The sequence below is a fragment of the Bombyx mandarina genome, chromosome 10 (genome assembly GCF_030267445.1).
Source record: "Bombyx mandarina strain Sakado chromosome 10, ASM3026744v2".
Classification (NCBI taxonomy): domain Eukaryota; kingdom Metazoa; phylum Arthropoda; class Insecta; order Lepidoptera; family Bombycidae; genus Bombyx; species Bombyx mandarina.
Window position 1 is genome coordinate 8,090,456 of NC_143217.1, and position 27,875 is coordinate 8,118,330.

The 27,875-nt window shown below is 36.9% G+C and overlaps 2 protein-coding genes across 3 annotated transcripts; one reads left to right on the forward strand and one right to left on the reverse strand.

Moving 5' to 3' along the window:
• On the forward strand, nucleotides 1-5,874 carry LOC114251212 (uncharacterized). Of its 2 annotated transcripts, none has more exons than XM_028185409.2 (3): nucleotides 1-137; nucleotides 3,638-3,823; nucleotides 5,615-5,874. In XM_028185409.2, exons 2-3 carry the CDS (start codon nucleotides 3,650-3,652, stop codon nucleotides 5,774-5,776), a joined length of 336 nt encoding a protein of 111 aa, XP_028041210.1. In that variant the 5' UTR covers nucleotides 1-137; nucleotides 3,638-3,649; the 3' UTR covers nucleotides 5,777-5,874. The 2 variants fall into 2 exon arrangements, with proteins under 2 accessions (XP_028041210.1, XP_089586660.1); XM_089730534.1 differs by lacking the exon at nucleotides 1-137 and adding an exon at nucleotides 139-254.
• On the reverse strand, nucleotides 5,849-27,487 carry Nipped-B (Nipped-B cohesin loading factor). Its single transcript, XM_089730524.1, is given in 27 exon segments — nucleotides 5,849-6,478; nucleotides 7,791-7,965; nucleotides 8,555-8,754; nucleotides 9,145-9,291; nucleotides 9,657-9,780; nucleotides 10,102-10,301; nucleotides 11,475-11,665; nucleotides 12,353-12,617; nucleotides 14,352-14,506; nucleotides 14,586-14,820; nucleotides 15,646-15,770; nucleotides 15,849-15,987; nucleotides 16,068-16,388; nucleotides 16,473-17,035; nucleotides 17,038-17,224; nucleotides 17,310-17,492; nucleotides 18,255-18,473; nucleotides 18,727-18,966; nucleotides 19,871-20,115; nucleotides 20,526-20,763; nucleotides 20,857-21,044; nucleotides 21,880-22,041; nucleotides 22,914-23,145; nucleotides 23,232-23,440; nucleotides 23,535-24,136; nucleotides 24,241-24,409; nucleotides 26,904-27,487. Coding segments are annotated over 27 exon segments (5,874 nt in total). The 5' UTR covers nucleotides 26,971-27,487; the 3' UTR covers nucleotides 5,849-6,385.
• Between the last annotated feature and the right edge of the window lie 388 nt (nucleotides 27,488-27,875).

Here is a 27,875-nt window from a genome sequence, read left to right on the forward strand (position 1 = left end):
ATTAATTTTAGTCGTACATCTACAGCCGATGCAGTAGTTAGTTCACTGTTCTCTTAATAAAAATAGTATACCATACGACGTCTACAACTAACAGTGTGGTCCCGTCTTTAAGTGAAAATTAGACATAGTCTAAAAAAGTGAGTACATACGTTTAGTGGTAATCTATTCTAGTAGATATAATTTAATTATTTTTATCCTGTTAACAAAGTGATCAACTACTACGCGAACTCATTACTTCATTGTTTATATAAAACGTAAGTATATGAGTATAGGATAGGATAGGAAAGTGGATACATACTTGTGCTGGTATACAGTCATAAGAATTTGAAAAATGTTGATCCATTTGATCGTTATTTTTGAGATCTTGTTAGGTCCGACCTAATGCTATTTGTCAAACCATTAAAGCGTGTCCGACCATTGTCAATAACATAGTTAAAATGATGTTTTTATGTAGCACACATTTATTACGCAGCCTATTGATGGAAAGCGAATCAGGCTTGCATTAGTTTTTATTTTATTTAATTCGTTGAGTATACTTAGTAATATTTTCTTTTTCTTAGTATGGGTAGGTACTAAAATATCGACTGCCTCCTTTATAATGTAACGTAGTTGATAATCTTAATAGTTAAGTTTATTTGAGTTTTCAATTATCAGAGATGGTTAAATAAGCTCCAGATATACCAGCTGTTCAGCCGTTACCTGCCGGAGCCTAATGTGGGCTCTCCACTTGGAGCTGTGTCGAAATGTCCATTTTATTAGAATGTAACCACTATTCTTACACGTCAAACCATTTGGGTTAAACTGTGAGGGCTGAAATAAACAGAACAGAGGTACGAACCCGTGCAGGTTCTCAATTCGTCGTCCTACCAATACGTTAGTCGTATTAATGTTACCTTTATTTAGGGTGTATAATTTATGAAGCCTGTCTGCATATTTGTATGAACATCAAATACAATATTTATTACATTGAAAAGTCTTTATTCAGAAACCGACGAGAGTGTCGATACTTAGTGGGAGAAATGTAAAGTAAAAAAATGAGGAGTGTCAATTAAAATAGGCAGGTACCAGCAGTCTGCTTATTTCTGCCGCAAAGCAGTAATGCGTTCCGGCTTGAAGAGCTTCACAGTCTTTATATAGTACAACTAAAACTACGACCTCATGTCTCAGAGGGCGTGGAGTTACGGCTTTCAAATTGTTCATGATGTTTATGGGCTCCGGTAAACACTTAACCCCAGGTGGGCGGTGAGTTCGTTCATTCATCTAAGCAATAAATAAAAGCAGTCAGCTACGGAGCCCATCTGATTCTACAACAAGCGGTCACCGGAGTCAATGCCCTTAAATAACGCTATCTATTTGAGACATAAGACTAAACCTCTATTGCATTAAATAACGACTAAGTACCCTATTTATCAAATAAAACATATGACTAATTAGAAATAGATAAGACATTAGTATCAACTTATGCAAGCTACCAACACGACCTATCAGTATAAAAAAGTACCTAATCTAGTAATCGAATTTGATCCAAATCCAATTTGAATACGTATTAAACTAGTGATTAGTGTATATAATTGTAAATGTTAAGTAACGAAGATAATGGGTAACGGCAATCGGTAACAGACGATAGACGGCGTAGAAAAAATGATTTCTTGTCTCTTTGCCAAATAACGATTGGATAAAAAACGGGGCTACTTTATTGCGCAGTGATTTTCAACAGAGGTTTGCTCCGATGATTGCACGTTGTTATTTTCGTCGTGTTATTTTCGATACTCCTACATCGTTTCTGCGAAAGGCTTGCAGGCGTGAAACGGTTTTACTTCGGCAGCTTTATCTTAAATTATTTTACATGTTTTTGAATTCAAATCAGTTTAGTTTTAATATCATCATTACTATCATCATTTAATGTATATTGATTACCTCAGAACAATTTGTTGTGAGTTGATTACGGATACCATAGATGATCCAACGTTAGTTAGGCAGGAAAAGAAAAACACGTGGACGGGCCATCGTATCGCGAAAGGGCCGATGTACAAGTCTAGTGGTCGATTTGCCTCGAAGGCTTTGCCGGCTGGGTCTTTAGTGTGAGCTGCGAATCTGGTTGGAGCAAGGTGACAAGGGGTTTGGGTTCACGCAAGTGGCCGAGTGACCTTCATATGAGGTGTCACGTGGGGAAAGTGCCACTTGGCAATCTGCACATGTTGGGAGCAGATCGCGGACCTAATGATGTTGTTAGGGCCCTACCATCAAATGACTCCACAATTACTCTCTAAGCTAACGTAAGATGTCCACCCGGGGTCAGGACCCGGGCAAATTAGGAGGGTTCCCGCGGTCAACACTAGAACCAGACTCGTAACGTCTGCCCGAGGATGTCCAGCCGATGGGTTGTGGCGGCGGCACGGCGCCGGGAGAGAAGAAGAGCTCTCCCTCACCCGTTCCGCCGCCAGTGAAACCACTACCTCTACCGTATTCAGTCTCGGCGGGAGTCCAACTTTTAGGTGAGAGTGCAGGGGAGTCGTTTAATTGTTAGCCGCTACAATCTTTGTGGGGACCACATAAGAGGCCCGGAATTCGTGTAACGGCCCAAAAAAGAAAGGTAATTCCAAGTGTTAAAAATTAAATTTGGATAAATAGTTAAGGGAGACTTTATTAAGAAAATAAAGTTAAACATCACCTACGAACCAATGATAGTAAAATAGTTTTAGTAGCTTGAGTTGGTCGAGTTCCGCGGTACAGTACCTTAAATGCTGACAAATAACCAGACCGTCAGCTAGATGTCATGTGATAAGCGATCTTCTGGCCCAACTTTTAACGTAAATAGAAAAGAGAACAATAGATACATTAATATATAATTAATACATCAATGAATGGATGTGAAATTTGTAGGTATGAACCCAAATGCAATTTTGGCTGAAATTATATTCCATACATAATGTCATCGAATACCCTTTAAAACAAAATAAAAATTTTGGGCTCAAATCGGAGGTGTTGTCAAACTAGCCCTAGCAAGAGTAGTGCTTCGCAGAATCTACCACCAGATCGGAAACGCGACCCACTGAAAAGATCCGGCGAGAAACTCAGTGGGCTGTGTCTATGGGTTAATTTACTCGCCGAGCCCTTCGGCGAGGACGGTGACGGGTGCTTGAGGCACCTAAAAGCACTGTTAATAGATCGGGAGGATCCGTAATGACGTGTTTAGGGCGACATCGACTTTTCGCCATTAGGTCCATAGGATCGAATGTGTAATTTCCGGCATCCACGACAAGAGGGTTTTCGTGTCGTGCCGCGTTCTCAAAGTGGCGTATTTATGCCCACTGTATATACTTACTGATTGAGTCAAGCTCCAGGTTATCATGGAGATCCACATTCCTTATGAACCACGGTACTCCAACGGCTATCCTATAAAAACGGGATTGAATGACTTGAAGGGGTTTCAAATTAGCGCGGGCCGCGGGGGCGAACACTACACTTGCATAGGTTCGTTGCAGTAGTAAATGTTATATTTCATAGTTTTTAACAATATTTATGGCATGCCTGGGTAAATTATACATTATGCATTCGGCTAATATCATTAATGGATCTTGAGATGATATGAAATTTTATAAATAGAATGGCATCATACTTAATATTAATTTTTCAGTCCTAACAAAATATGCAACGTGATATGGACTACGATGATGTCTATGTGGACGTACGTTCGCTGCCGCTCAAGCCGCCGCAACCGCAGCTGCCTCCGGAACGAGCGGTTCGTCGGCCCTGGCATCCTGTCATGTGGGACAGCTCTATTATCGGTATACCACCACCAGACGTCCCAGTGAACGACGAGGTAAGTCTGGTATTGGATTGTATCTAGCAGTGTGCTTAGTGCGAGTTTTTTAACGTTCTCGATAGCGTAAAAGTTAGCTCATATTTGTATGGAATGGGATCGTTTGCCTACGTTTGCCGTTAGGGGCGCTGTTCCAATTGCATCCTTACATTCATATTTATCATGTAATAAAACGTGAAGATAAACTTAGTAATTTTTTTTATTGCTTAGATGGGTGGACGAGCTCACAGCCCACTTGGTGTTAAGTGGTTACTGGAACCCATAGACATCCACAGCGTAAATGCGCCACTCACCTTGAGATATAAGTTCTAAGGTCTCAAGTAAGTTACAACGGCTGCGCCACCCTTCAAACGGAAACGCATTATTGCTTCACGGCAGAAAATAAGCAGGGTGGTAGTATCCACCCGCGCGGACTCACAAGAGGTCCTACCACCAGTAATTACGCAAATTATACTTTTGTGGGTTTCATTTTTATTACACCTTTTTTTATCTTTTATCTTAGTTTTATCTTAGTTTATATCTTTTGAATAAATCAATTTTGTTTCTCCCTGCATTGTGAGCTCCTAAAAGCCCTAAAACAATAAATATAAAGAATGGGACGGTTGACATTAGTCGGACGTGCCACCGTGAAAATTTATTAAATATAATAATATTGTTTCTGGCTGATTCCAGTTTGCTAATGGCGAGGCACTTGGTTGTGTCTATACACAACCAAGTGCCTCGAATTATCCATCAACAGCTTATCCTTGTTTTGTTAAATCTGCTGTACCTTATTATACCAACTTCAACCAGTTCTGTTACGCTTTTGTGAGATCGACCTATTATCATGGATAGATCTATTGTTGCCAATAAGCCTGATATTGTGATAACAGATCGGTCTGCGCGTCGAGCAGTGTTGGTTGATATCACTATTCCTCATGACCTCAGAAACTCGTGAAGGCAGAAAAGGACAAATTAATAAGATATTTAGACCTGGCCTACTAGATTACCGCCATGTGGAATGTTAATCCAACCGTCATTGTTCCGTTTAATGCGAAGAGTTTCGCCTAATATTTTAAAAAACTTTCGTTATCTAGCTGGATTATACCGAAAGTAGTTATCCTTGATACGACGCTTATTGTGATGAAGTTTTTCACTCTGGAACCTAAGGCATTGGTGGCTTTTGTCATAGATACCGACACCAGCGGCAATCTATTTTTTGTTTTTTTAAATATTGTATATTAACAACAATCATTTTAATAACTTTCTGGGTCTATTAAATAGACATTAAAATGCACGAAGAAAACTACTACGAGACATATAATATTGATCATTTTTAATTATTCTTTGTAATTAATTTGTCAGTGCTTAATTTAATTAATACAACTAAAATAGCTTCTCCTCCTTCTTTTCCCTTCACCGCAGCAATAGAACAGCGGCGCGCTCAGAGTATTTATTATACCCGCGTACTGAGATCGCCAACCGACATTTACTGGTTGTAGAGCCTATGGTAAACCGGCACTAGTACATACCAGAGTACTGCTTATTCCTACCATCAAGTCTTCACGGTTTTAATGCTCTAGTGGCAATATGCAATAGAATTGATATGTCAACCTCATATGTGAACGTGGGTAGTAGCTATATTCTCGTTGTCATATCTATGATTAAGGCAAGCTTGTTTACTCATCTATGCAAGAAGTATACAGCGTAGTACATCTATTTTTCTTGTTTAGAAGAAACCTTTTTTAAGTGCTCACAACAAATATAGAATAGTATTTAATTTTAACTTTATATGTCATGTATTTGTTACAGTCTCAGCCCAAGTCTCGCGAGTACCCTCATAAGCAACGCATACGGAACTTGCGGCGACTCATCGCTGAAGGAAAAGTGAACCCCACACCTGAAACACTTATTTTCTTCCTCTGCAACAAGTTTGCTATTTCGGATGAACGAAAAATAAAGAGCAAGCCGTGATATTAATGTAATCAATTATATTTCGTATATTGTTTTGTGAGTGTGGGTTTGTAAATATAAAAAAAAAATCTATTAAAAATCTAACTTCGTAACTTTAATGTTATATCGATTTATTTACAATATTTTTTTTATATTATAATTATCATTATAAGAAATGCAAATCATTGCAACGGGTACCCTCTCTCTTATGCAAAAAAAAAAACTATAAGTAAAAATCTTAACAGATGTCGGTCGATCGGACACACGGACGCACCGACCGCCGCACCGGTGACAATTTAGGCCGTTCACCGGCACGGCACACGGAAACGCAAAACAGAGTAGGTACATACATACACTTTATATTCTCCATAAAAAAATATCTACACACAAGACTTTTCAATAAAATAAAATAATAAAAAAAAAACAAGAGTTTATCAAATATAAGTTGTACAAAGACGTCGTAATCGTCGCGGGCGCATGGAGGGCGCGGGGCGGGAGTCGCCGGACACTGTACAAGGCGGCTCTCGTCCGGCTCTCGAGCGCTAATAAATAAACCGATCGAAGTAACGCGGCGGTCGGTCGGCGGAGCGGTCAGTCTAGGGGCGCGGGAGGGGCAGAGGGAAGGGGACGCTAGGTAGGGGGAGGGGGAGGGGCACCGCCGCCCGCCGCACTCTCTTCTTCGTCCTCCTCTTCTGGGTCGAACTTCAGCATTAGCTGCTTCAACTGTAAATACAAATTGTAGATTTCAATTTCGTTTGTTCATTCATTTTCGCTAAAAGTAGCATTACACACTTTTTATAACTAAATCTGTCTTAAAATTTAGATTATTTGAAATAATAAACGGAGATACTTCGTTTGAAGTGGAAAATTAACAGTCATGACTTCCACTATAATTAGTCAAGAAAAAGCAACTTTAGATTAGACAAGTTGAAACAATTGCTCCCACAGCTGCACAGTCAAACCGAAATGCGCTTGTGGGACTTGTGCTAAAATAAGGCATACTAATATGTTATACTAAATACTTTGACCGATTCGGCATTGCAGTAATTTGGGCCTCTCACTGTTTGGCCGAAAGTCGATTCCCACATTGTGATAACATTCGTGTAACGAACAGGTATGTCATACTCATAATAATAATAATAATAATGCAGCTTGAGTAAAACTAAATTGATCGACAGAAGACAGAAGACTCATAATACATCAATTTAGTTTAAATATTTAACACTATTTCGTTATTTATAAGTTTAATGTGTCAAGATTCCTTTCTTTTTTTTACCAAAATAAAAGTTATTGTTGATAATATTCTTGATAACACTCTTGCATTGCGCTTCAATTAGGAATCATCTCTAAATTATACTCAAAGCTACGCCATAGTAACGTTCACAACAATAACGAGACGCGTGAATAATTTTGTGGTAGCTTCATCAATGTATTGTATATTAGCGACCCGCCCTCGCTTCGCTTCGGAAACTGTAATTTATTATTGATTTCTCCACTATTTAATTGATGTTATTATACATATAAAACTTCCTTTCCAATCACTATCTATTAAAAAAAACCGCATCAAAATCAGTTGCGTAATTTTAAAGATTTAGGCATACATCGTCTTCTCGCATTAAAACTGTATAATCTCGAAACTTACTAATTTTACAGGAGTGTTTTAAAGGTGTAACATGTGATATTTTTAATATTAATCATCTTTGCAAAATTTATTTTTTATTGTTTACCAGTCACATTATCTGTCTTTGAAAGTAAGATAAAATTATGTATTAATTTTGTTAATTGTAGAAAAAAAAGGGGTAAATTAAATAAAAAAATTAAAACTAAACCAGCTCTTTTGACAGTATTTATGAGAAAAATACTGGTGGTAACAAATAATTCCGCATATTGACTCAATTTCGAATATTTTTAGAAATTGTACACTTTTAATGCGAAAAGACAACATTGAGATATAGGGACAGAGAAAGCGACTTTGTTTTATACTATGTAGTGATCTATATGTAATTTAAGAGTTTCCTAAAAGACCTGTACTCACTTCGAGGTAATCGTTGATGAGTCTACGGCGGCCGCGTCTGTCGAGTTCGTCTTCGCACTCGTCTTCCTGCAGCTGCAAGATCGTGGCCTTGGGCTCGAATATTGGCGCGTGCCGTCGGGACACCGCCTTCTCGTATACTTTCACACTCTCCGATGGAGAATATTGATTGATTTTACTGTGAATTTTAAATATTATTACATTTATGCAGTCTTAATCTAGTAGACGGATAAAGTGGATGGAAGACAATCCAGAGGTCGGAGGCGAAAAAGATGGAGTGTCCGAGTATCTGGACATGAGACTGAGCCACGCACTTTACTGTGCCACTGACCGGCATAAGTGGCTACAAATTACAAAAAAAAGTCACAGGCGGGCGCATCACGATGTTCAGCAATGAGCGATCGACTGAAGAAGGAGGAGGAATCTAGTAGATAAAAAGCCAAATGTACTAGTATCAGTTCAAATCTCGTAAACAGGTACAGGTTGGGAGAGGCCTACGTTGAGCAGTGGACGACTGTGGGCTGCTGCTGCTGATGATGATGATGATGACGATGATATGAAGGACTTCTTTCAAATTATCCGACAATCCGACCTATTTCTGCTGCGAAGCAAACATGCTTCCGATCTGCTATTCAATAAAAATGATGCTTGAATATAATGTCGCAAGATGGAGGCTTATATTCGTCTTGCGTAATTGGGTATTGATTCCGAAAGCGCTTAAATACAGCTCGAATTATGCTCGTGCGTAGGTCGATGAGAATACTAACGCATCTGTGAATCCGTAGAGTTGCTTGAGGTGCTGTTTGAGTACGAGCAGCAGCAGACAGCCGCGCGCCTGGCGCATGGCGTCCCGCAGCGCGCGCGTGTTGTCCGGTACCCGCGCTTCCAACGCCTCTGCGTCTTCTTCTTCCTCCTCCTCCTCTTCCTCCGCGGTACCTTTCTCTCCCGCATTGGATTTTATTAAGCCCTGCAACGATAATATGACTTTTAAAATATATTCTTAAAAAGATAACGATGATCTTATGAAGATAATGATAAACGTAGTGGTATCAAAAACATTTTATCTATTTGTCTAAGTTATCTTTATAACTCTTCTGTGCGTGTGTACGTGACTGAACTCTTCCTAAAGAGCTAAAGATCGATTTTAAGAATTTTTTGTATGTGTTCAAGTGGATTCGAGAATTGTTTAGATTCGCAATTCAATTCACTGCAAAATGTTTTTTTAATTATTATTTTATAAAAAGCCTGTCGGGTTCGCTAATGTAGAGTATAATGAAATAGGTAAAGAAAGCGAGATGGCAATAGTTAGTGTTTGTATATAACGTTTATCGACAAATTAATACTCAACAGTACATACCTCACGAAAAAGCTGTAATAAATTTGACCCTGACGTTGAAATTATGATATCTATATGATGTATTATGAACAATGGTTCATCTTGTACTTGATATGGAAAGTAACTTAAATTATCGGCCAGGTACAGCATCTGATCTAATGGAGCAGTCTGAAAAGAAAAGAAAAAGGTTTACGAAATTGTCAAAACAAAGAAAATTAAAACTGTATACTTATATTTGAAATTTTATAATATTGCATTCGTGATGATCCACTGTCCAATTGGGGTTAAGCTGTTGATAGAGCCCATAGACATCACGATGTGTCGCCCAACTCGAGTCAATAAGGTTGAAATTTCACTACGATACAATACAACCTCGACCTTATAACCCAACTATGGCATATGACTGCATCACAATAAATATTGGTACGAATTTAGTGTGGATTTACAACATTTCTTATCATCGGCACTTAAGATACGGTTTACATAATGATATATACATAGAAAGTGGTTTCAATTTAGATAAGTTTACTTACCGACACATCGTCAAACTGTTTTAGTAATGACAAAATTAAAGCTCGTCTCTGCGGCCTTGTGTTCCTCAATAGTGAATATAAAAACCCGTTAAGGGCAGTGGGTAGATCATCTAGTTCTTTTTTCCTAAAATATAAAGCACGATATAATACAATATCATTAAAAGCTTAATTAAGCTTTAAATTACTTATTGGCTATTCAATAATTATAAATTATATGGTTGCTGAAAATTCGAAAGTCTAATAGTTGTATGTGTTTTCTCATAATCTTAAGAGTTGGAACTCTTAGTAGTATTTTAATTGTGTGGATAAAAGTATAATATGAGTGTGGTTATTGAAATCATTATTAATTTGTTTGTATGGATATTTTAGATTGGAAATGAGAATAAAATAATGATTCATTTATGCAATCAATACCATTGAAATGGTCAAAGAATATAAATGTTACCTGAATCCCCTTATGACGTTTTTTTCTCTGCTGTTCGACTGCAAAGTTTTTTGTAACTGGTATGATAGTTTGATTCCTAATTGCGCTTTCATGTGGATGAAACCGGGATATTTTTTATCTATTTCCTGAAGATTTTTGTCCGCCGTGTGTGACACTGTTACCTCTAAGTCCGTGCTCATGCTTATTAAGTATGGTACAATCTGTAAAAAAAAATTTTATTTCAAAATTGAAAATTCGTAACTACTTACAATGTGTTGTTATAAATGTGTGAAAAAATGTTTTTTTTTATTGCTTAGATGGGTGGACGAGCTCACAGCCCCCTGATGTTAAGTGGCCACTGGAGCCAATAGACATCTACAACGTAAATGCGCCACCCGCCGCCCGCCTTGAGATATAAGTTCTAAGGTCTTAGTATAGTTACAACGGCTGCCCCACCCTTCAAGCCGAAACGCATTACTGCTTCACGGCAGAAATAGGCAAGGCACGGGTACCTACCCGTCCGGATTCACAAGAGGTCCTACCACCAGCAATTACGCAAATTATAATTTTGCGGGTTTGATTTTGAAGTTATACTTCTTTAGGCGCGTTATGAAAAATTGATGAGAGTGAAATTTTACGATGCGCGCGCACCATGACACAAAATTAACAGAAATGAAGTTGCCCACTAAATCGCTCATTAAGTTGAGGAAAAAATGCTACCAACAAAACAGAAATGGAACCTCTGTTAGTGGCGCATTTTGGCACGCACGCCGCCTCTGTTCACTGTGTATTTATATTTATAATATTTATCCACATGCTTTGAGTTTCTACATTTAAAACACGTGTTTTCATTTTGTTTTCATTATAAAAGTGCGAATTTTATATGTGCGTCTGAATTATAATCAGAAGTTATTATCAGATAATTAATATTAGAAAATATTTGTGAAAAAACTGTGCTCATCGACCTTCCTAAGGGCTCCAATACAATTGAGGTTAACTATCCGTATATGTATTATTTAGTAATATAAATGACAAACTTATTATTTAATATAATTCATACTAAATATTATTAAATTATTAACGTTAAATATTTATTATTAATTATTTAATATAAAAAAAGAAATAAGTTTAATAAAAATAAAGTATAACTTCTTACGCGCGTACATAAGTAGACGCACCCTTTTTTTGTTACACGATATTATTCCTTCACCATGGAAGTCAATCGTGAACATTTGTTAAATACATATTTCATTAGAAAAATTGGTACCCGCCTGCGGGATTCGAACATGGGTACATCGCTAGATACGAATGCAGCGGACGTCTTATCCTTTTAGGCCACGACGACGACGATGTTTATAATTTATCACAGTTCTTGCATGTGAAGTGTCCGTTACCTGTACAGGATGCACGAGTCCCTGCGCCAAGACGAGCTGTACAACCTTCATGGCGGCGGACCGCACGACCGTACTGTGATGTATGGACGAGCCGAGGATTTCTTTTAGGTACAACTGGATCACCGTCGAAGCCATGCCCGATGATACGTCACCCATCTCCTTGAGATTCTCATGTTTTGATCTTGTTGACCCTGAATTCAAAATTATTTATTTTAATCAAAACAGACATTATAGTAGTCATAGTTCAATTGATCAAAGGTATGATTCCTTTATGTTGATAGAGACGGGCCAACGATTTTTATCTGTGCGAGTTCACACTAGCTTTTACTCCAGTAATAGGCAAATGGATACCAGTTACAAAACAGTTTACACAGTATGATAGAATGTTGAGCAGATTACAAAAATTAAAAAAAAAAAAATTGTTTGCGTAACAAAAATGATTTATGTTTAATTTTACAACATAAACGTTCATTCTAATACTTTTTTTAATAATTAAAACACACAATGTCAAATGTGGATAACCGCTGTATTTTAGTGAATATATTATGGCTCAATAATTTTATAAGAATCAGTAAACCACATCAACCGAAACAAATAGCAGTTGCCTATATGTCGGCTTATCGTCATTCTATGTATAGGTCGTCGTATTATTTTGACTCAAATGATGTCACATTTAATGTAGTTGCATTCAGCCGCGGTTAGTTAAGCTTGTGCGAGAATTTGAAAAAATAAGAACTGTCTGGTCCCTAATACGTACAAATGGGATGAACATGTTTTATAACAATAGTTTATTCTATAAATTAAAAATCTTATTCCAATTGATTATATTAAGCATCCTAAAATGATTTACGGGAGATTTCAAGACAGCTCTTACTTACACTCTTTATCTTGCCTTATCATTCTTTGCTCTTCCTCTTGTAAGTACATTTCAATGTTCCTCAATACGTCCACTTTCATTTCTATCGGAGCTAAATCTGAGGTCAGTAGTTGATGGTAGAATTCTTTGAGTTCAGGGCGTAACATGAATTCGTAATGCCGTACGCACACTGAACCCAGGGCTTTAAGAGTATGTGAGACGAAGTCCTCATCTTCCAAACCCACAAAAAACATCAGCGTTGAATAAACCTGTTCTTTTATGTCATTCTAAAAATAATGATAAAAATTACAAACTTTTAATATATACTGTTGTTTATATGACGTTTTAATTACAGGTATATTGGCATTAATACACAAATAGATTTACGGAACGTCAGAAATAATGTGACAATAAAAACACGCGACATTAAGCCCTAAAAGTAGTAGTCATTTTTTTATTTCTAGATGGGTGGACGAGCTTGCAGCACACATGGTGGTGTTAAGTAGTTACCAGAGCACATAGACAGACATCAACAACGCAACGCAACCACCCACCTTAAGACATGAGTTCTAAGCCTCAGTTTTGTAGAACAACGGCTGCCCCAGCCATCAAGCAGAAACGCTATACTCAGTGGCGTAGCTAGGTAACCAAGGGCCCTGAGGCAAATTAAAAAATGGGGCCCCACTGCTATGTAAGATTAGGTTTTATCAAATGAAAATATGAAATACTTTAAAAATACTAAGCTACTTAAGCTCTTTTTTGTGCACTGCAGGGCAGGTAATAAAAATATTAAACAGTAACAACATAAATTACAATTAATACTTGGTGTAGGTTTGGCTAATAAAACGAAATAGAGAAGATTCAAGGGTTTATTATATAAAGGTCGGGCCTTTTTCTTTTGGGCTGGGGGCCGAACCTCCTACAAGGTCCCCGCGCCTAGGGTGCGCGTGGGGTATGTGGAACTGGTCCGCGACTGCGAAACCGCGGGTACAGGAATGTTTTCAGGGCCCTACCGCACTAAGCAACTCCCCTGCACTCTCGCCCAAGCGTCCGATCCCCTCCGAGGTCAAAACCCGGATGAAGTAAGGGTTACCGCGGTGAACACTACAACCAAACGGCGCAGCTCACCCCAAGGACGCCCGACCGACGGAGCCTTCGAGGCTTAACTCGAATTCACAATAAAACGTACATATCACTATCCGTCAAATTGACAACACTGCCAACCTACAGAAAGAATTTAGGGGAATTCCCTAGACATAACTTTTGAATTTCTCTCAACTGAGTTGTCATGATTAAAGTGGAGTTGCAATATTTATTTTAAAAATAGGAGAAATTTCCAAAAGTTCAGTTCGATCGAGATTTCTGGTAAGGATTCGAGGGCCCCCTGAGCTTGAGGGCCCCGGGGCACTGCCCGGCCTGGCCCCTAGGTAGCTACGCCACTGGATATACTGCTTTGAAATACACAACAAAAATAGACTGGGTGGTGGTACCTAACCGCACGGGCTCACAAGACGCTCTAACACCATTAATTATGCGAAATATAATTTTGATTTTAATTACACGATCGTTCTTTCACCGTGGAAGTCATTCGTGAACATTTGTTAAGTACGTATTTCACTAGAAAATTTGGTACCTGCCTGCAGAATTCGAACACCGGCACAGTCGCATCATTCGATACCAATGTACAGGGCGTCTTATCCTTTACGCCATAACGATTTCAGTTTTAAGTATAAACAGGTAACGACCACAATGAAATAAAAAAAAATCCTTTATTTGTTCACAGATTTTCTTGTTTTTGTTTAATTGTTAATGAGAAGAGCTTTCGTGTTGTCACTTAAAATTTTATAGAACGCTTATATTTTATTTCCAAAACATCAACATTAAAGAAAAAATATTATTACGTAAAATGAACATAAATCCTGAGGTGTCAATTACGGTCTGATTTCGATCATCATTGTGTGCGAACACTAGTTAAGACTAGCTTAGCTTTTTTATGTCCGTTAATGTAATGCTATACTCACTGGAAGACCATCAATGACTTTGACGTCCGTAAAGTCAAAGTATCTAAGTAATAAGCCCACGATGAAAAGCGCACGACGAAAATGAGGTCTCGAATGTGATGAACGTGTCATTTCGGGATTTCGCTGCCAGCTGCTTTTCCATTGGAGTAGGACCCCTATAAACAAAATATTTTTACTCGGATAATTGAATATATTTAAAATATTAATCCAATTTAAAACAAAAATTTATCTTACCGTGATATTTATTAAATACATCCCTAATTAGTTTATAATTATGCGTGAGATTGTTGACTATAGCTGCTAAGCAGGCTATGCACGAAGCGATGACGTGTTGACCACGCTGCAGAATAAGTTTAACGGCATCTTCTTCCAACTGAGCCAAGAATACTTCACTCGGGTGCTCCATTAGCGGTACGACTAGTTCAAGAGTGGACGCCACTGTCGACATTATTTGCTGCTCGTGTTGATTCTAAAACGGAATTATCGGATCACCTTTGGAGCCTGTGAATGTATTGCACGGACGGGTGCACTCTACTGGAGCGGATTATTCAAATTTATAAAGTCTATCGGGTTAAGCTGCGGTCATACTGTGGCTATTCCTTCACTGCGAAAGTCATTCATGACCATGTGCTAAGTATATATTTTCTTCATTTCATTCAAGTACATAATCTCAAACTCAGGCGGGTACCAATTTTTCGAATGAAATACGTACTCAACAAATGTTCAGGATTGACTTCCACGGTGAAGGAATAACATCGTATAATAAAAGTCAAACCCGAAAAAGTGTAATTTGCGTAATTACTGGTAGAACCTCTTGTTAGTCCGCGTGGGTGGGTAACCGCGCGGCGCATTTACGTTGTAGATGTCTATGGGCTCCAGTAACCACTTCACACCAGGTGGGCTGTGAGCTCGTTCACCCATCTAAGCAATAATAAAAAAAAAATCACTGTCGCCGGAGCGTCATAGCTATTAGACTACGAAATCTGGTTATAATGAGACCTCGATCTGACCTTAAACAGTTGCCCCAACCCTTCACACCACAACGTGAATGCATCGTTCATCTTGTGAACACAAAAATATAAAAAAGTAAATTAAATAAAAAAGTTCATGTATTGACATTCACTTTAAATAACAACTATTTTAAATTCAGTAATTGAGACGGCACTAGCTTCTCTTAAAAGTTGTTTGATATTTCATTGGTAAATTTCATAATATCCGATCAACTCTGTTACTGTCCTTTAATACGATAATAGAGTTAAACATATATATGAGCTGTATAGATAAGTAAGCTCACCTGACATTTCAAACTGAGGTACGGTTGCAAAGTTAAGGCATGATTGACGAGCAGTTGCGGTCTGATTTTTGCAAATAAATGCAAAGTTGAGAGACACGCTAAAATTCTTTGTGGTGAGCTGGAACCTGAAAAGATCCAATAGATTATTAGTAATCATTATTTTGAATTTATTTGATATGTATCTTTTCTTAGTTCAATCTCACCTTCTGAACTAGTCTCTTCCAACTGTAGTAAGCTCTCTACAAGACAGTCGACTATTTGTTGACAAGCTACTAGCAGCGATTTAGGCGGTTGATATATTATTTTAGTGGAATCATCTTTATCTTCTTTAGGTTTGAATAACTGAAAAAAAATTGGAATTTGGATGGATGTAAGAAATCATTGCTGAAAGTAAAATTTATTGAATTATTAAAAATACTTACGCTCATAAGTAATTGCTGAAACCATTCGAGACCGATGTCTCTGGACGAAATAACAACGTCCGTGATGTTCAGTACTTTCCTGGTGAGAGGGTCGGCGGCCGCCGCCGTCATGTCGAGGGCTCCTGGTCGGCTGGTGTTTAGGCATGGACTGAACCACATGTTCTGAAATACTTCCATAACCAGTTTCCTGATACCTTCCTCGTCATTTACTCGTCTGATCATTTTTACACATATCTCGGGTATTTTAGGAAACTCGGGGCATTCTATACAGATGTCTTTTAAAATTTTAATTACACGTTTCCTTACTGATACGCCAGTATCCTGAAAATGTACATTTACAATTAATAAAAGCAGTGACAAACATTCATACATTCTTTCTGTAGTTCTATTAAATTAGAAACTTACCAATATTCTGTTTGAGAGCATAGAGTAATACTTGTCGATAAGATCGTGTCTGCTCAAGACGAATTTTCCAACGAGATCGACGGCAGCTTCCCGCACTGCCGTGGATTGGTCGAGGAACGATCGGTTCACTCCGATCTGCATATCAGGCCTCGCCAATACGGACGGATCTGCTTCGACTATCATCGCCAAGCATTTCATCGCCTTCGTTCGTATGGCGATCGTATTTTCGCACAGTATAACAAGAATTTTTCGCAAATACCGATCAAAACTTTGCGAGAAAGACCTTTTTGAAGCTAGATATTGCGAAATAAGTTCAGCTCCACTATAATCTATGTACGATTGCATCACCTGCACTTGGGTCCCACCCTGGTACCGGAATGGCCTAATTTTTTCTATAAAGAAATTCTTTCTTCGTTCTATTGTTTTGAATTTTTCTGCCGAATCGATAGCACTCGCGATATGCTTTCGATCCGATTTAGAGTCCTTCAGGCCTCCATCACTGTCTTCGTCGGCGTCCGACTCCTCCTCGCTAGAAAGTTCTCTATGACGCTTCTTAGATTTATTTTAGGCTTTTTTGTCGGCGATGTATTCTTCGGCTGAACCACCATATCCCTGTACCACTGCGTGATATAAAAATGTCGAGCGCAATTCCAAGCTTGATCCTTCTGCCCGTTTATCGCGAGATAATCCAGCAGGACCCGCTGCAGGAATTCCGTTCTCTCTTCGTCCTCGTCGAGGCCGGACGTCACGTTCTAAGCGATCGGAATAGTTACATGTATGAGAATGGTGCCCATTGGCGATGAGCTAGAGATGTAATAGAGGATAGAAGGCGAATACCTGTCCGTGGGTGCCGTCCTTCTCTTCCTCGGCGCGGATGTCCCTCACGACAGCGTCCATGGCGGCAAGCTTGCCGCGCGAGTGCACGCTGTCCCTGCGCAGACGCGCCGCTACCAGCCCGAGGTACTCCAGCGACGCCACGCGAACGGACATCTCCATAGATTTGTCCGACATGTATTTCACCTGTCAAATAATGAGACTATTATGGACTCCGTCCATTAAGTGTTTTTTCAGAGCCCACCCGCGCTACCTTAAAAATGCGCTTTATTTTGCAGTGTGAGCTAAACCTTAAAATGCAAACTGTATGCGCGCGAGTTCATGTCCATCGCAGCCAGAGGCGACGCGCGGGGGACAGCTCGCCCCACCTTCGCCCGCCTCCCCGCATTTGTCTGACGTCGAGTGTTGTCCTTGACGGTTGTGACGCGCGCTTATCGATATCTAAAATTTACGCTAACGCTATTGTGTTATTTTGTCATGAATACTCCGCTTCCATTAAGTTCAGATAGAAAAAATCTACTGAAAAAAGATACATACTGATTCCGACTCTGATCTGTCGGTTGTCTTTTCATTTTTTTTTTTTTTATTGCCTTGGTAGGCAGACGGTATTTGATAGTGATTGAATTGGAATTTAAAAAATATTTTTCTCTATTAGAAATAAACAAGTAATGTTTAAATAAACAAGTTTATAAAATAAATAACACATTTATTTTATTTCATAAATTGCGAAACTATCTTAAGTTACATTAAGCCAAATTGACAGCTGTTGACTAAATCGGTAGTTATTATGGACATTACCATAATTAACTAGGTCACAGCACTACCGCATTCCTCAGGATGGACATGAACTCGCGCGTCTACTGTACATAAATATTTGTTTTATATGGATTTTATTTATATTGTCAGTAGTAAACACAAATTCAATTTAATACAATAAAATTGACTTGCCAACATGGTTCCGAGTAAGCTGAGCAGTAGTTCCGTCGCGGGCCACTCGGGTTTGTTAACAGTCGTCAAGAGGTCGTGTACAAAATTTTCAAACAGCGGCCTGAAGTCCACCTCTTCGGAACGACTCCGACATTTGTTTAGGAATGACGTTAGGAATGTGCCACCTACGCTTATTGCCGCTTCGTACTTTGAGATTATGAGCAGGTCTTTATCTACAGGCTGAAAATAAAACAGATTAATTTGGTTGAAGCCTTTCATTACGCATTTTCGTGTTGCATATAAATAAACCAATAAAAAAAAATGTTTTGAGATTTAATGAACTATGATATAAATTAAATAAGTAAAGCTTTTCTATGTGGTTAGACTGATCATAATCATAGGCAAACAAGATTTAGAATTAAAACCAATGGGCCTATATTTGTTACAATATATATAATGTTGCTATTGTGAATCATAAAATCTAGGAACTTACTTTTTTACTATCAGAAGACTCTGAATGTTCCTTGTCTTTCTCATTAGATTTACAAAGCGTCTCTGGCAGAGTGACGACACATTGTACAAGTTGTAAGACAAGCGCCGTGAGCATTTGAATATGTTGATCAGCATTTAGTTGAAAGGAACGCAAATTGTGTTTTGAACTGGGTATACGGGCTATCGATGCCAATATATCTTCCAGTAAGAGACGTCGATGTTGTTCATATTTTGTAAATATCTAGAAAAGTAAAATTAGTGATGTGAATATAAAATAAGTTTTACGTGGAAGAAACTATAAACTGTTAGAGTTTCGGTAGAGCAACTTGTGAGCTCGCAGGGGTAGTTATCACCATCTTGCTGCTGCTCCCTATGCTGCACAAACTAGTTGTCAGTCCAGACTCAATAGTGGTTAGTATACCACACGTCTTAGATCCAAATTTTCAAGGTAGGTGATGGCATTCTCGTTGTGGTGACTCAAGATTATGGTAATCACTTAACCACGAGATAGGCCGTGAATATTAAAAATGTCAACTAATTTAACTGATATTGAATGACAAAATCTATTGAAATAACATACTTTCAAAACTGCAAACAATAAATTATATCTAAAAAATGATAAAAAAACACTTTCGTATCTAGCTGAACTAGCTTTTTTTATATGGACACTTCGCTCTATAGCAATGTAAGAGATTTACTATGATTAAAAATATTCAAATACTTTAAAAACAAGAATTACGTGATCAGCATGGTGTTTCATTTAATGGTCAAAAGCATGGAATATTTAACGTCCAAAGTTATAAAAAGTTAATACAGAGGATGTTAATAAGAATAATAATTATTATGATGATTTCAATCGAATGTTTTTTTTTTATTGCGTAGATGGGTGGACAAACTCACAGCCCACCTGGTGTTAAGTGGTTACTGGAGCTCATAGACATCTATAACGTAAATGCGCCACCCACCCTCAGATATAAGTTCTAAGGTCTCAGTATAGTTACAACGGCTACCCCACCCTTCAAACCGAAACGCATTACTGCTTCACGGCAGAAATAAGCAGGGTGATGGTACCTACCCGCGCGGACTCTCAAGAGGTCCTACCACCATTAAGACCAGATTGTGGGAGGTGTGTAATGTACACTGACCGTCGTGACGAGTTTCAACGCCGACAGCTGCAGCTCGCTGACGTTCTCTACGAAGAAGGGCGAGACGCCAACGGTGGAGGCGTGCAGCACCGTGGTGTCGGTGAGGTGGTGCGCCGCGAACAGTTCCGCGAGCAGCGTGACGCTCTCGTGCGCATGCGTGTACAGCTCCTTGACGGCGCGCGTGGAGCCGCCGCAGCGACGCGTCGCGAGCCCTGCTCCGCCGCCGCGACGCTTGCGGCCGTCCACTGGAAATTTTCAATGATACAATTATTATTCACAGCATTGATGCTTTTTCAACTTATATTTTCTTATCTATTATTTATTTGTTATTGTTTCTAATTAACATTTGCACTGTTTAAGATCTTAAAGTCCAAACTGTTTTGCCTGTTATATTACGGATACATTCTCCAACAATAGTGTTGTCTTCCTAGCTATTCCAAATTGCAAAAACCAAAGACAATACTAATTTATAAATCTCAAAAACAAAGTGAGAAATTTAAAAACAATTGAATTAACTGACAACATATTCACTTATGCGCTATTACTTGGGGTGTGAACGGTCTTAATATTCATTCAACAGTGAATGTGTTATAATAGGAAAAATTTGGTTTCAGGCCATATTAAATTATTTGTAAGGAAATCCATCATTATTTACCTTTCCTTTTAGATGTCGTCTGAATACTATATACAGGATCATATACACAGTAAATGGTATTGTTTAATTGGAATTTAATGAACATAATAATTCTATCTATAACGTCTTCTAAAAATATTCGTTTCGGCATGCTCGGGGATGTCATTATGTACAAAGACGTGAGACATGCATCTGACGCACACATCACTCTTTCTAAAGCTGATTCTATCCATATCTGCCGCATTTCTTCACTGTCTTCCTGTGAAGCAACCATTATTGGTAAGAATCATATAAAATGAAACTGTAACAAAAAGATTAATAAAATTTAAAGATAATCTAGCAAATTACTTACAGGATCGCCCAACAATGACATTTTCTCTGACGCTCTTATATTTTTTTCTAATATATTCAATAGGCGAACTAATCTGTCTGAAGGTATTGCTTCCATAGCACCAAGGTTTTTCAATTTTGCTGCCTCCGAACACAGTTCCTGAAGTTGATACCGTGGCAGCAGTAATTCTTCTGGGATATCAGTACCCTCTTAAAATATTAAAATATTATTACATATCTCGAGTCAATTCTCTGAAAAAACTAGGAATACAGTAGGGATGGTATGTTGTTGAATATAAAACGACGAAATGTAATTGTTCCCAGCTCACCAAAAGTATGAAATATTACAGATGAAAAGAAAAAGTGAACTCAAATTCAGCAAAAATTACGAAGTTTATGAATCAGTTGCGTAAAACGGCTGTCTTTTTACAATTTAAAAGTGAACTCGAAAAAACGATAAAAATTTGATGATCTTTCTGTATTCAAAATTTTTACTGTTGTAAATATATATATTTTTTTTGCTTAGACGGGTGGACGAGCTCACAGCCGACCTGGTGTTAAGTGGTTACTGGAGCCCATAGACATCTACAACGTAAACGCGCCACCCAACTTGATGCAAGTTCTAAGGTCTCAGTAAAGTTACAACGGCTGCCCCACTCTTCAAACCGAAACGCATCACGGCAGATATAGGCAGGGCGGTGGTACCTACCCGCGCGGACTCACAAGTAATTACGCAAATTATAGTTTGCGGTTGATTTTTATTACACGACGTTATTCCTTCACCGTGGAAGTCAATCGTGACCATTTGTTGAGTACGATTTCATTAGAAAAATTGGTACCCGCCTACGGGATTCGAACACCGTTGCATCGCTTCATCACGAATGCACCGGACGTCTTATCCTTTAGGCCACGACGACTACAAATAATTTCGAATATGTGGCGACTAAGATTATTGAAATTGTATTATTAATGCATTTTGTTAAGTGCACATGTGCAAATTAATGTGAGAGGAAAAGAGTATAATTACAGCAAAGAAATCACTTACCCATTTCTTCTGTTATAATTACATCATCATCAATGGTTTCAAATACCGATTCAATTAATTTATTGAATCGTTGATACGTGTTTGTTTCCATTAATTCATCCACTGACAACATTTCTAAAACAGGTACTAATCGTCTTTCGACTTTTCTTAGTTTGGGTCGCACTGGAAAAAAATAATCAAATTGTAATGAAAACATTTTTAGTCATGATAAGAATGTGAAACAGTATCAAATTCGTCTCTTTTTTTTCTTACATTACATGTATAAATATGATAGTGTAAAGAGATTATTCTAATGCCGGCCACTCACATGCGGGCGAACATTTGTACATTGTACGAATGTTTGCGCGCATGTGAAGGGCCGTCAGACATTCATTCGCAAACTTAGCGGCTATGCAAATGGGTTTGGTATTCAATTTGCGAACCCGTTTGCGCTTCCTCCTACACTTGTTTACGAATGTTTCACGAATTTCTCCTCCTTTTTAATTCGTCAATAGAACATTGAAGAGAAAAATAGTTTTGAATTCTTTCCCAGACATCATTAACAGCCATGGGGTTTTTATGGGATTTCTTTTGATGAAGATACGCTACACAGTAGACGTCACGATCTATGAAAATAGCGAAACGTCCGTTGCCTTCGCAATCCTGGGCGCAACTGGACACACGAATGTGTGGGAGACTACGCGAAGGATCGCGGTTCGCGCGCTTTGATGTTTGTTAAAAAACCGACACAGCTTGGAAGACCACGAATTCAGCGAAAACTTTGCATAATCATTTGCAAATGTCGTCCTACACTTGCGGGTTTGGGTATTCGTGCGAATGTGAGTGACCGGTATAAAGCTAAAATATGTATGGATATGTGATTCTAGATAACTCCCATATTTTGCAAAATACAACACATAAAACTTTAATACAGTGTGAATTTAACTAAATGTTTTAGTTAATATAGAAATAATTTCCGCTTATCATACTTTTCGACAAAGGTTATGTATGATACACACTATATTTTTGTAATTGCATTGTAAATAAAATATCACCTATAGCTGCCTCAGCTTCTTCTTTTTTACTAGCTTCTTCATGTTTCCTTTTGACAGCTTCCCAATTTTTTTCTCTAGCAATATCTATGGCTTCCCTTTCCTTGTCTACAGTGGGAGTGCAATTACTAGATTTTGGTTTAAGCGGCGCGTTTTCATCTGAATCCGATTCAAGAACACTATTTTTTCTGGATCGAGAATCATTAGAAAAGTCGTGTTTTTTCAGAATTCCATCCTGAAATGATTTAGCAAAATTATATATTAATAAAAAAATTGCAGAACAACACATGTTTTTAATTATTATTGCTGTTGGATACTTACAGATAGACGGCCAAGTTTTACTACAGGATATCTGTTGTTTGCATTGGCGTTTTTGTTGTCTTGCTTATCAGTAGCAGTGTTTTGTGTTTGTTGTATGGGAGCATAAGGTGCACCCATTGACGGCTGAGGCACATGAGGTTCTTGTCGTAAGGGCGATGGCGCTACACTAGCTTGGGCTGGAGATTGGCCAGTCATAACGTTACCATCAGCTGTTGAAAACCAGATAGTCAAACGTCACGTTTTGTTCAAAATTCTATTTAATGTGTACAGAAAGTATTGTTAAAAAATGTTATATTAGTTTACCTTGTTCAAAAGTTTTGTCTTGCATTTGCATGTGTAACCTTTGTTGTTCAGGTTGATTTGTTGGTGACATAGATAATGGATCTTTTTCATCACTAATATTAGTATCAAAATTTCTATTGTCTGAAACTATACTATTGTAGAATCCACCATTTTGAGGATTCGAACAAGTTGTGGACTGCGGACTCGGATATGTACTGGATGAATTTGCATTACTCCAAATCGGGGATATACTATTTTGTCCAGTGATATTAAGTTGGGAACCTGGTCTGGCCTGGGATGGAGGGGAACCCATGTTTACGTGAGGTGATGACTGACATGGTGGAGCCAACAACTGTTGACTGGGAATGGTCCCAGAGTGAATTGCTGTCCCTAATGTCGAAGGGCTTGAGGGAACTGCATTATGTTGTGTATAACTATATGATGGAGATGGAGATATCCCATTAAATTTTGATGTGTGTATACTATTGTTACTCCAATGATTTTGTTGCTGTTGATCAAATACATTGGGATTTATGCTTAAAATTGCCTTCAACAATTCAGGTGTAGATTGTTGTTGAGGTGCAGGACTAACTGCATTTGGAATGCTTTCATCCTTTAAATCTCTGAAAATTTCAACACAAAATTAAAATTAGAATTAAAATTAAAATTTTCCCACATATATATATGAATCTAACAAATTTTAATATTGTTTCAAAATTGTTCTTACATATTCCGTACAGAAGTTTGCATTAGTGACTCAAGAAGCTGCGAAACTAAATCTTTATCTCGTGTTGCCAATAATTTTGCTGCCTCTTCAGCCACCAGTGGGTGGAAAAGTTGCGACTTGTTATTTAATGTTGACGGTAAAGGTGTTGGAAGTGGTAACACTGGTAATACTGAAAAAACATTTAATATATACTCTGCATGTTTTGTTTAAGTTAATATATAAATATTTTATTTTTTATGAATTTGATTATTTTAAAAATAGTTTCAAAGTGTAGTGATTCAAATAATTAATTAAGCAGATAAAAATCATCATTTAGTATTTGAGTAATCAATATTACTATATTTGTAGTATTAAATATATTAATATTACTATAATTATAATATTATTAATAATATTAATATTATAATAAAATAATATTAATATTATTAATATTAATATTTATTAATAATAAAATAGTAATATTTTCAAATACTTCTATCTGTTTCTGTTCTGTTCTGTTCTGTATCTAATCTGTTTTATAAATATATATACCCACAACTGAAACAATACAACTATAATAACAATAAATTGGAAATAATAAACTTTTTTAAACATTTAGTTTAAAATATATAATAATTGTGTCTTGAATGTAAAAGTGAATGATATGGAAAATACATAAAGTGCTAAGTAAAAAGATTTTTTAAGACAACAAGACTAAGGTCTGGATCTAACAATGATAACAATGAATACAAAATATGTCAAATCAGAAAAAATCCAGCAACTGAGTGCTTTCATATAATAGACTAGCGGCCCGCTTCTGCTCCGCTCGGGTCTTTAACTAAAATTTCTTCAATATTTGACATTGTTTTATTTTATTAAATAAAAGAACACTTATTGCGGCATAACTATAATAGTTAGACATGCTGTCTCAACACTTTTTATAAATAATAATGTGTTCTACAAACTCGTAGTACATTATTTTATTCTATCATCAAGTTTTCACAGGGCATGCAATGTAAAGAATATTTTGGGTAATTTTGTACACCTTGGTTTATATTATTGGAGTTTTAGTAAGGATCCCTAATTTCAAAAAAAAAGATTATAGCCTATGTCACTCGGGAATAGTGTAGGTTCCAAACAGTGAAAGAATTTTTCAAATCAGTTCAGTAGTTTTGGAGCCTATTCAATACAAACAAACAAACCTTTCCTCTTTATAATTATATATATAATATATAATATTAGTATAGAAGTATAAATGGCTATTACTGAAGTATGTTAATTATAAGTTTTGCTTTTTATTTTTATAAAACTCATAAACGGGATTGGCAGTGATTGACATGGCTTTGCTGCTTCAATAAGAAGATCATTAATACTGGCATACAAGGAGATTCACTTGTATGTGCGTATAAATACTGAAATGCAGCTTATTGGCAAATAGAGTTTATTACCTCAACATAGTCAAAGAAAGACAAACAAGTGGAAACCTGCGGAGTAAATCTATGTATTACATAGCTTTTTTTAAATATTTGTAATTATCAAGATCTTGGTTTTAAGCGGTTATCAGAGAACATAATGTAAATGCCTCCAACCACTTTAAGATTGGTTTGGATTGGTTGGAACCACTTTAAAGTGTGTCTCAATTGTATAATAAATATGCAAATTATTTTATGCAATTTTGGCATTTTGATTTTTGTATGTGAAGTTACTTTTTCATCACAGAAGTCAGTTACGATCATTAGTTAAATAAGTATTTTATTATAAAACTACCAACCAAACACCAGCATCATAACTTCACTAATTATGAGTGCCTATGGTATCTTATGCTTCAGGCCACAATAATCTCAGTTAGATTTTATAAGCTTAGTTGAACCTCGTTTGACACACTTTTTGCATTAAAAAAAGATAAACTAATGTTGCAGTGAAAGTATTAAAAATACAAAATTATAACCCAACTCCAAAATCAATGAAATCTCGATTTAGAGAGATTTTAATTTTACATTTAATTTTCTCGTACATAATTTCTAGATAACATTATTATTACTCACTCAGGTATTGTGATAGAGTCAGAATTAAATGATAGAATTAGAATCAGAATTATTCATTTAATTTCAAAGCAGCACATTCTAAACACAATGGAGTTGGTATGGAGGAGTATAGAGCAATAATTAAGACTTAAACAAGACTATGAAAGCACATGAAAGTTTTGGTTGACTGACACCAATATTACTTGACTCAATTATCTTTGTTGAAAAATAAACTGCTCTTTCATAATATCCATATGAACCAATTCATAATTCACTTTATACTATGGGTATTTATACTTTCAAGTATTAATACAAGTTGTGACAGTAACTTTAAAATTTGTTGAATTATGTCTGGTGAAAAAGAAGAATTAAGTAACAGTTAATTAATAACTGACATTCGATATTTAATGCTAAATATTATTTAATTTAACTGATGTATTGTGCATAATTATGAAAATTGTTTTTGATAAATTGATAGCATCATAAAATTATAATTTATAACTACATGGATATTTGATGGCAAATTTAACTTATGTTTATGCTTGAATTTTAATTAAACTACCCAAGGGCTCATGATCTATATCATCATGATTATCTTGTATTTATAATATAATTATGGTAATATGTAAATTCTGTATTTACTTAAAATAAAGTACTTACAATCTGTCAGACTAGCTACTCCTGCTAGTGTTGTAATGGGGACACTGGGAATATCCCTCTCATTCATTTTGATCCAACAATTTTATTTCCTCAGGTTTAATAATACTTTCCTAGAAGTTAAAAAGAAAGTCTGTGGTTCTGAACGACAAATCACACCGTACAAAATTGTTTGCGTAGTCGCCGATTCCATTATCATTTTACTTTCCACTCACGTAACACTTGGCACATAACAGGTTGCTGTTTATCATTTGGAACCTCATCATAGTAATTGATTTTCACTAATAATTAACCAGTAACAAATCCTAAGATTGTTGTGAAAATGGGGCAGCCGTCAATTTGATGCTTTGTTGTGAGTTGTGCATCAAAACGAAGGTCAGCGCATCTAAACGACACTCCCATTAGATACGAAAAACTTTCGATACTTTGTATGTAAAAGATTCCGTGTTGATATACATGAAATACTCACAGAAACATTGCTAACTATTTGTATTTTACATAGCCAGAAAAAATTAAACATAATCTCAACATTTAGCTCAAGAAATTGCAGATTGGTGTTGCCATAAACTGTAAATTTTTTCCAGATGACGCTAGCTATGAGGTGCATAGATTATGTTTTAGAAAATTAGACGCTACCTACATCATTTTGTAGGAACCTACTGTTAGCCTAGTCGTTTAATAGTTTTTAATATACTTTTATTAGTTAATATACTTTTATTAGCTTAACATGTATCAATTTCTCTATGTAGTGGAAATTTTCAACGTAAAATTAATTAATAACGATGTAGTAATTGTATCCCTTTAGCGTAATTTCCTGACCAATACGACCTGAATAACAAAATCATCATCATCTTCTCCTTCTACTGTAGGGTCAGCCTTGATCTATTTAGTATGTATCTTCTCTTCGGACTCAGGTAATAATTATTTTAAATATACTAGTATATCTTTTTAGTTAAGTATATTTACATTTACGTA

What these genes read in the sequence shown, in the direction of transcription:
- LOC114251212 (XM_028185409.2), top strand. Translation starts at nt 3,650, where the DNA reads ATGCAACGTGATATGGACTACGATGATGTCTATGTGGACGTACGTTCG. An exon ending in ACGTCCCAGTGAACGACGAG is followed by an intron (nt 3,824 to 5,614) that starts GTAAGTCTGGTA and finishes TATTTGTTACAG; the next exon opens with TCTCAGCCCAAGTCTCGCGA.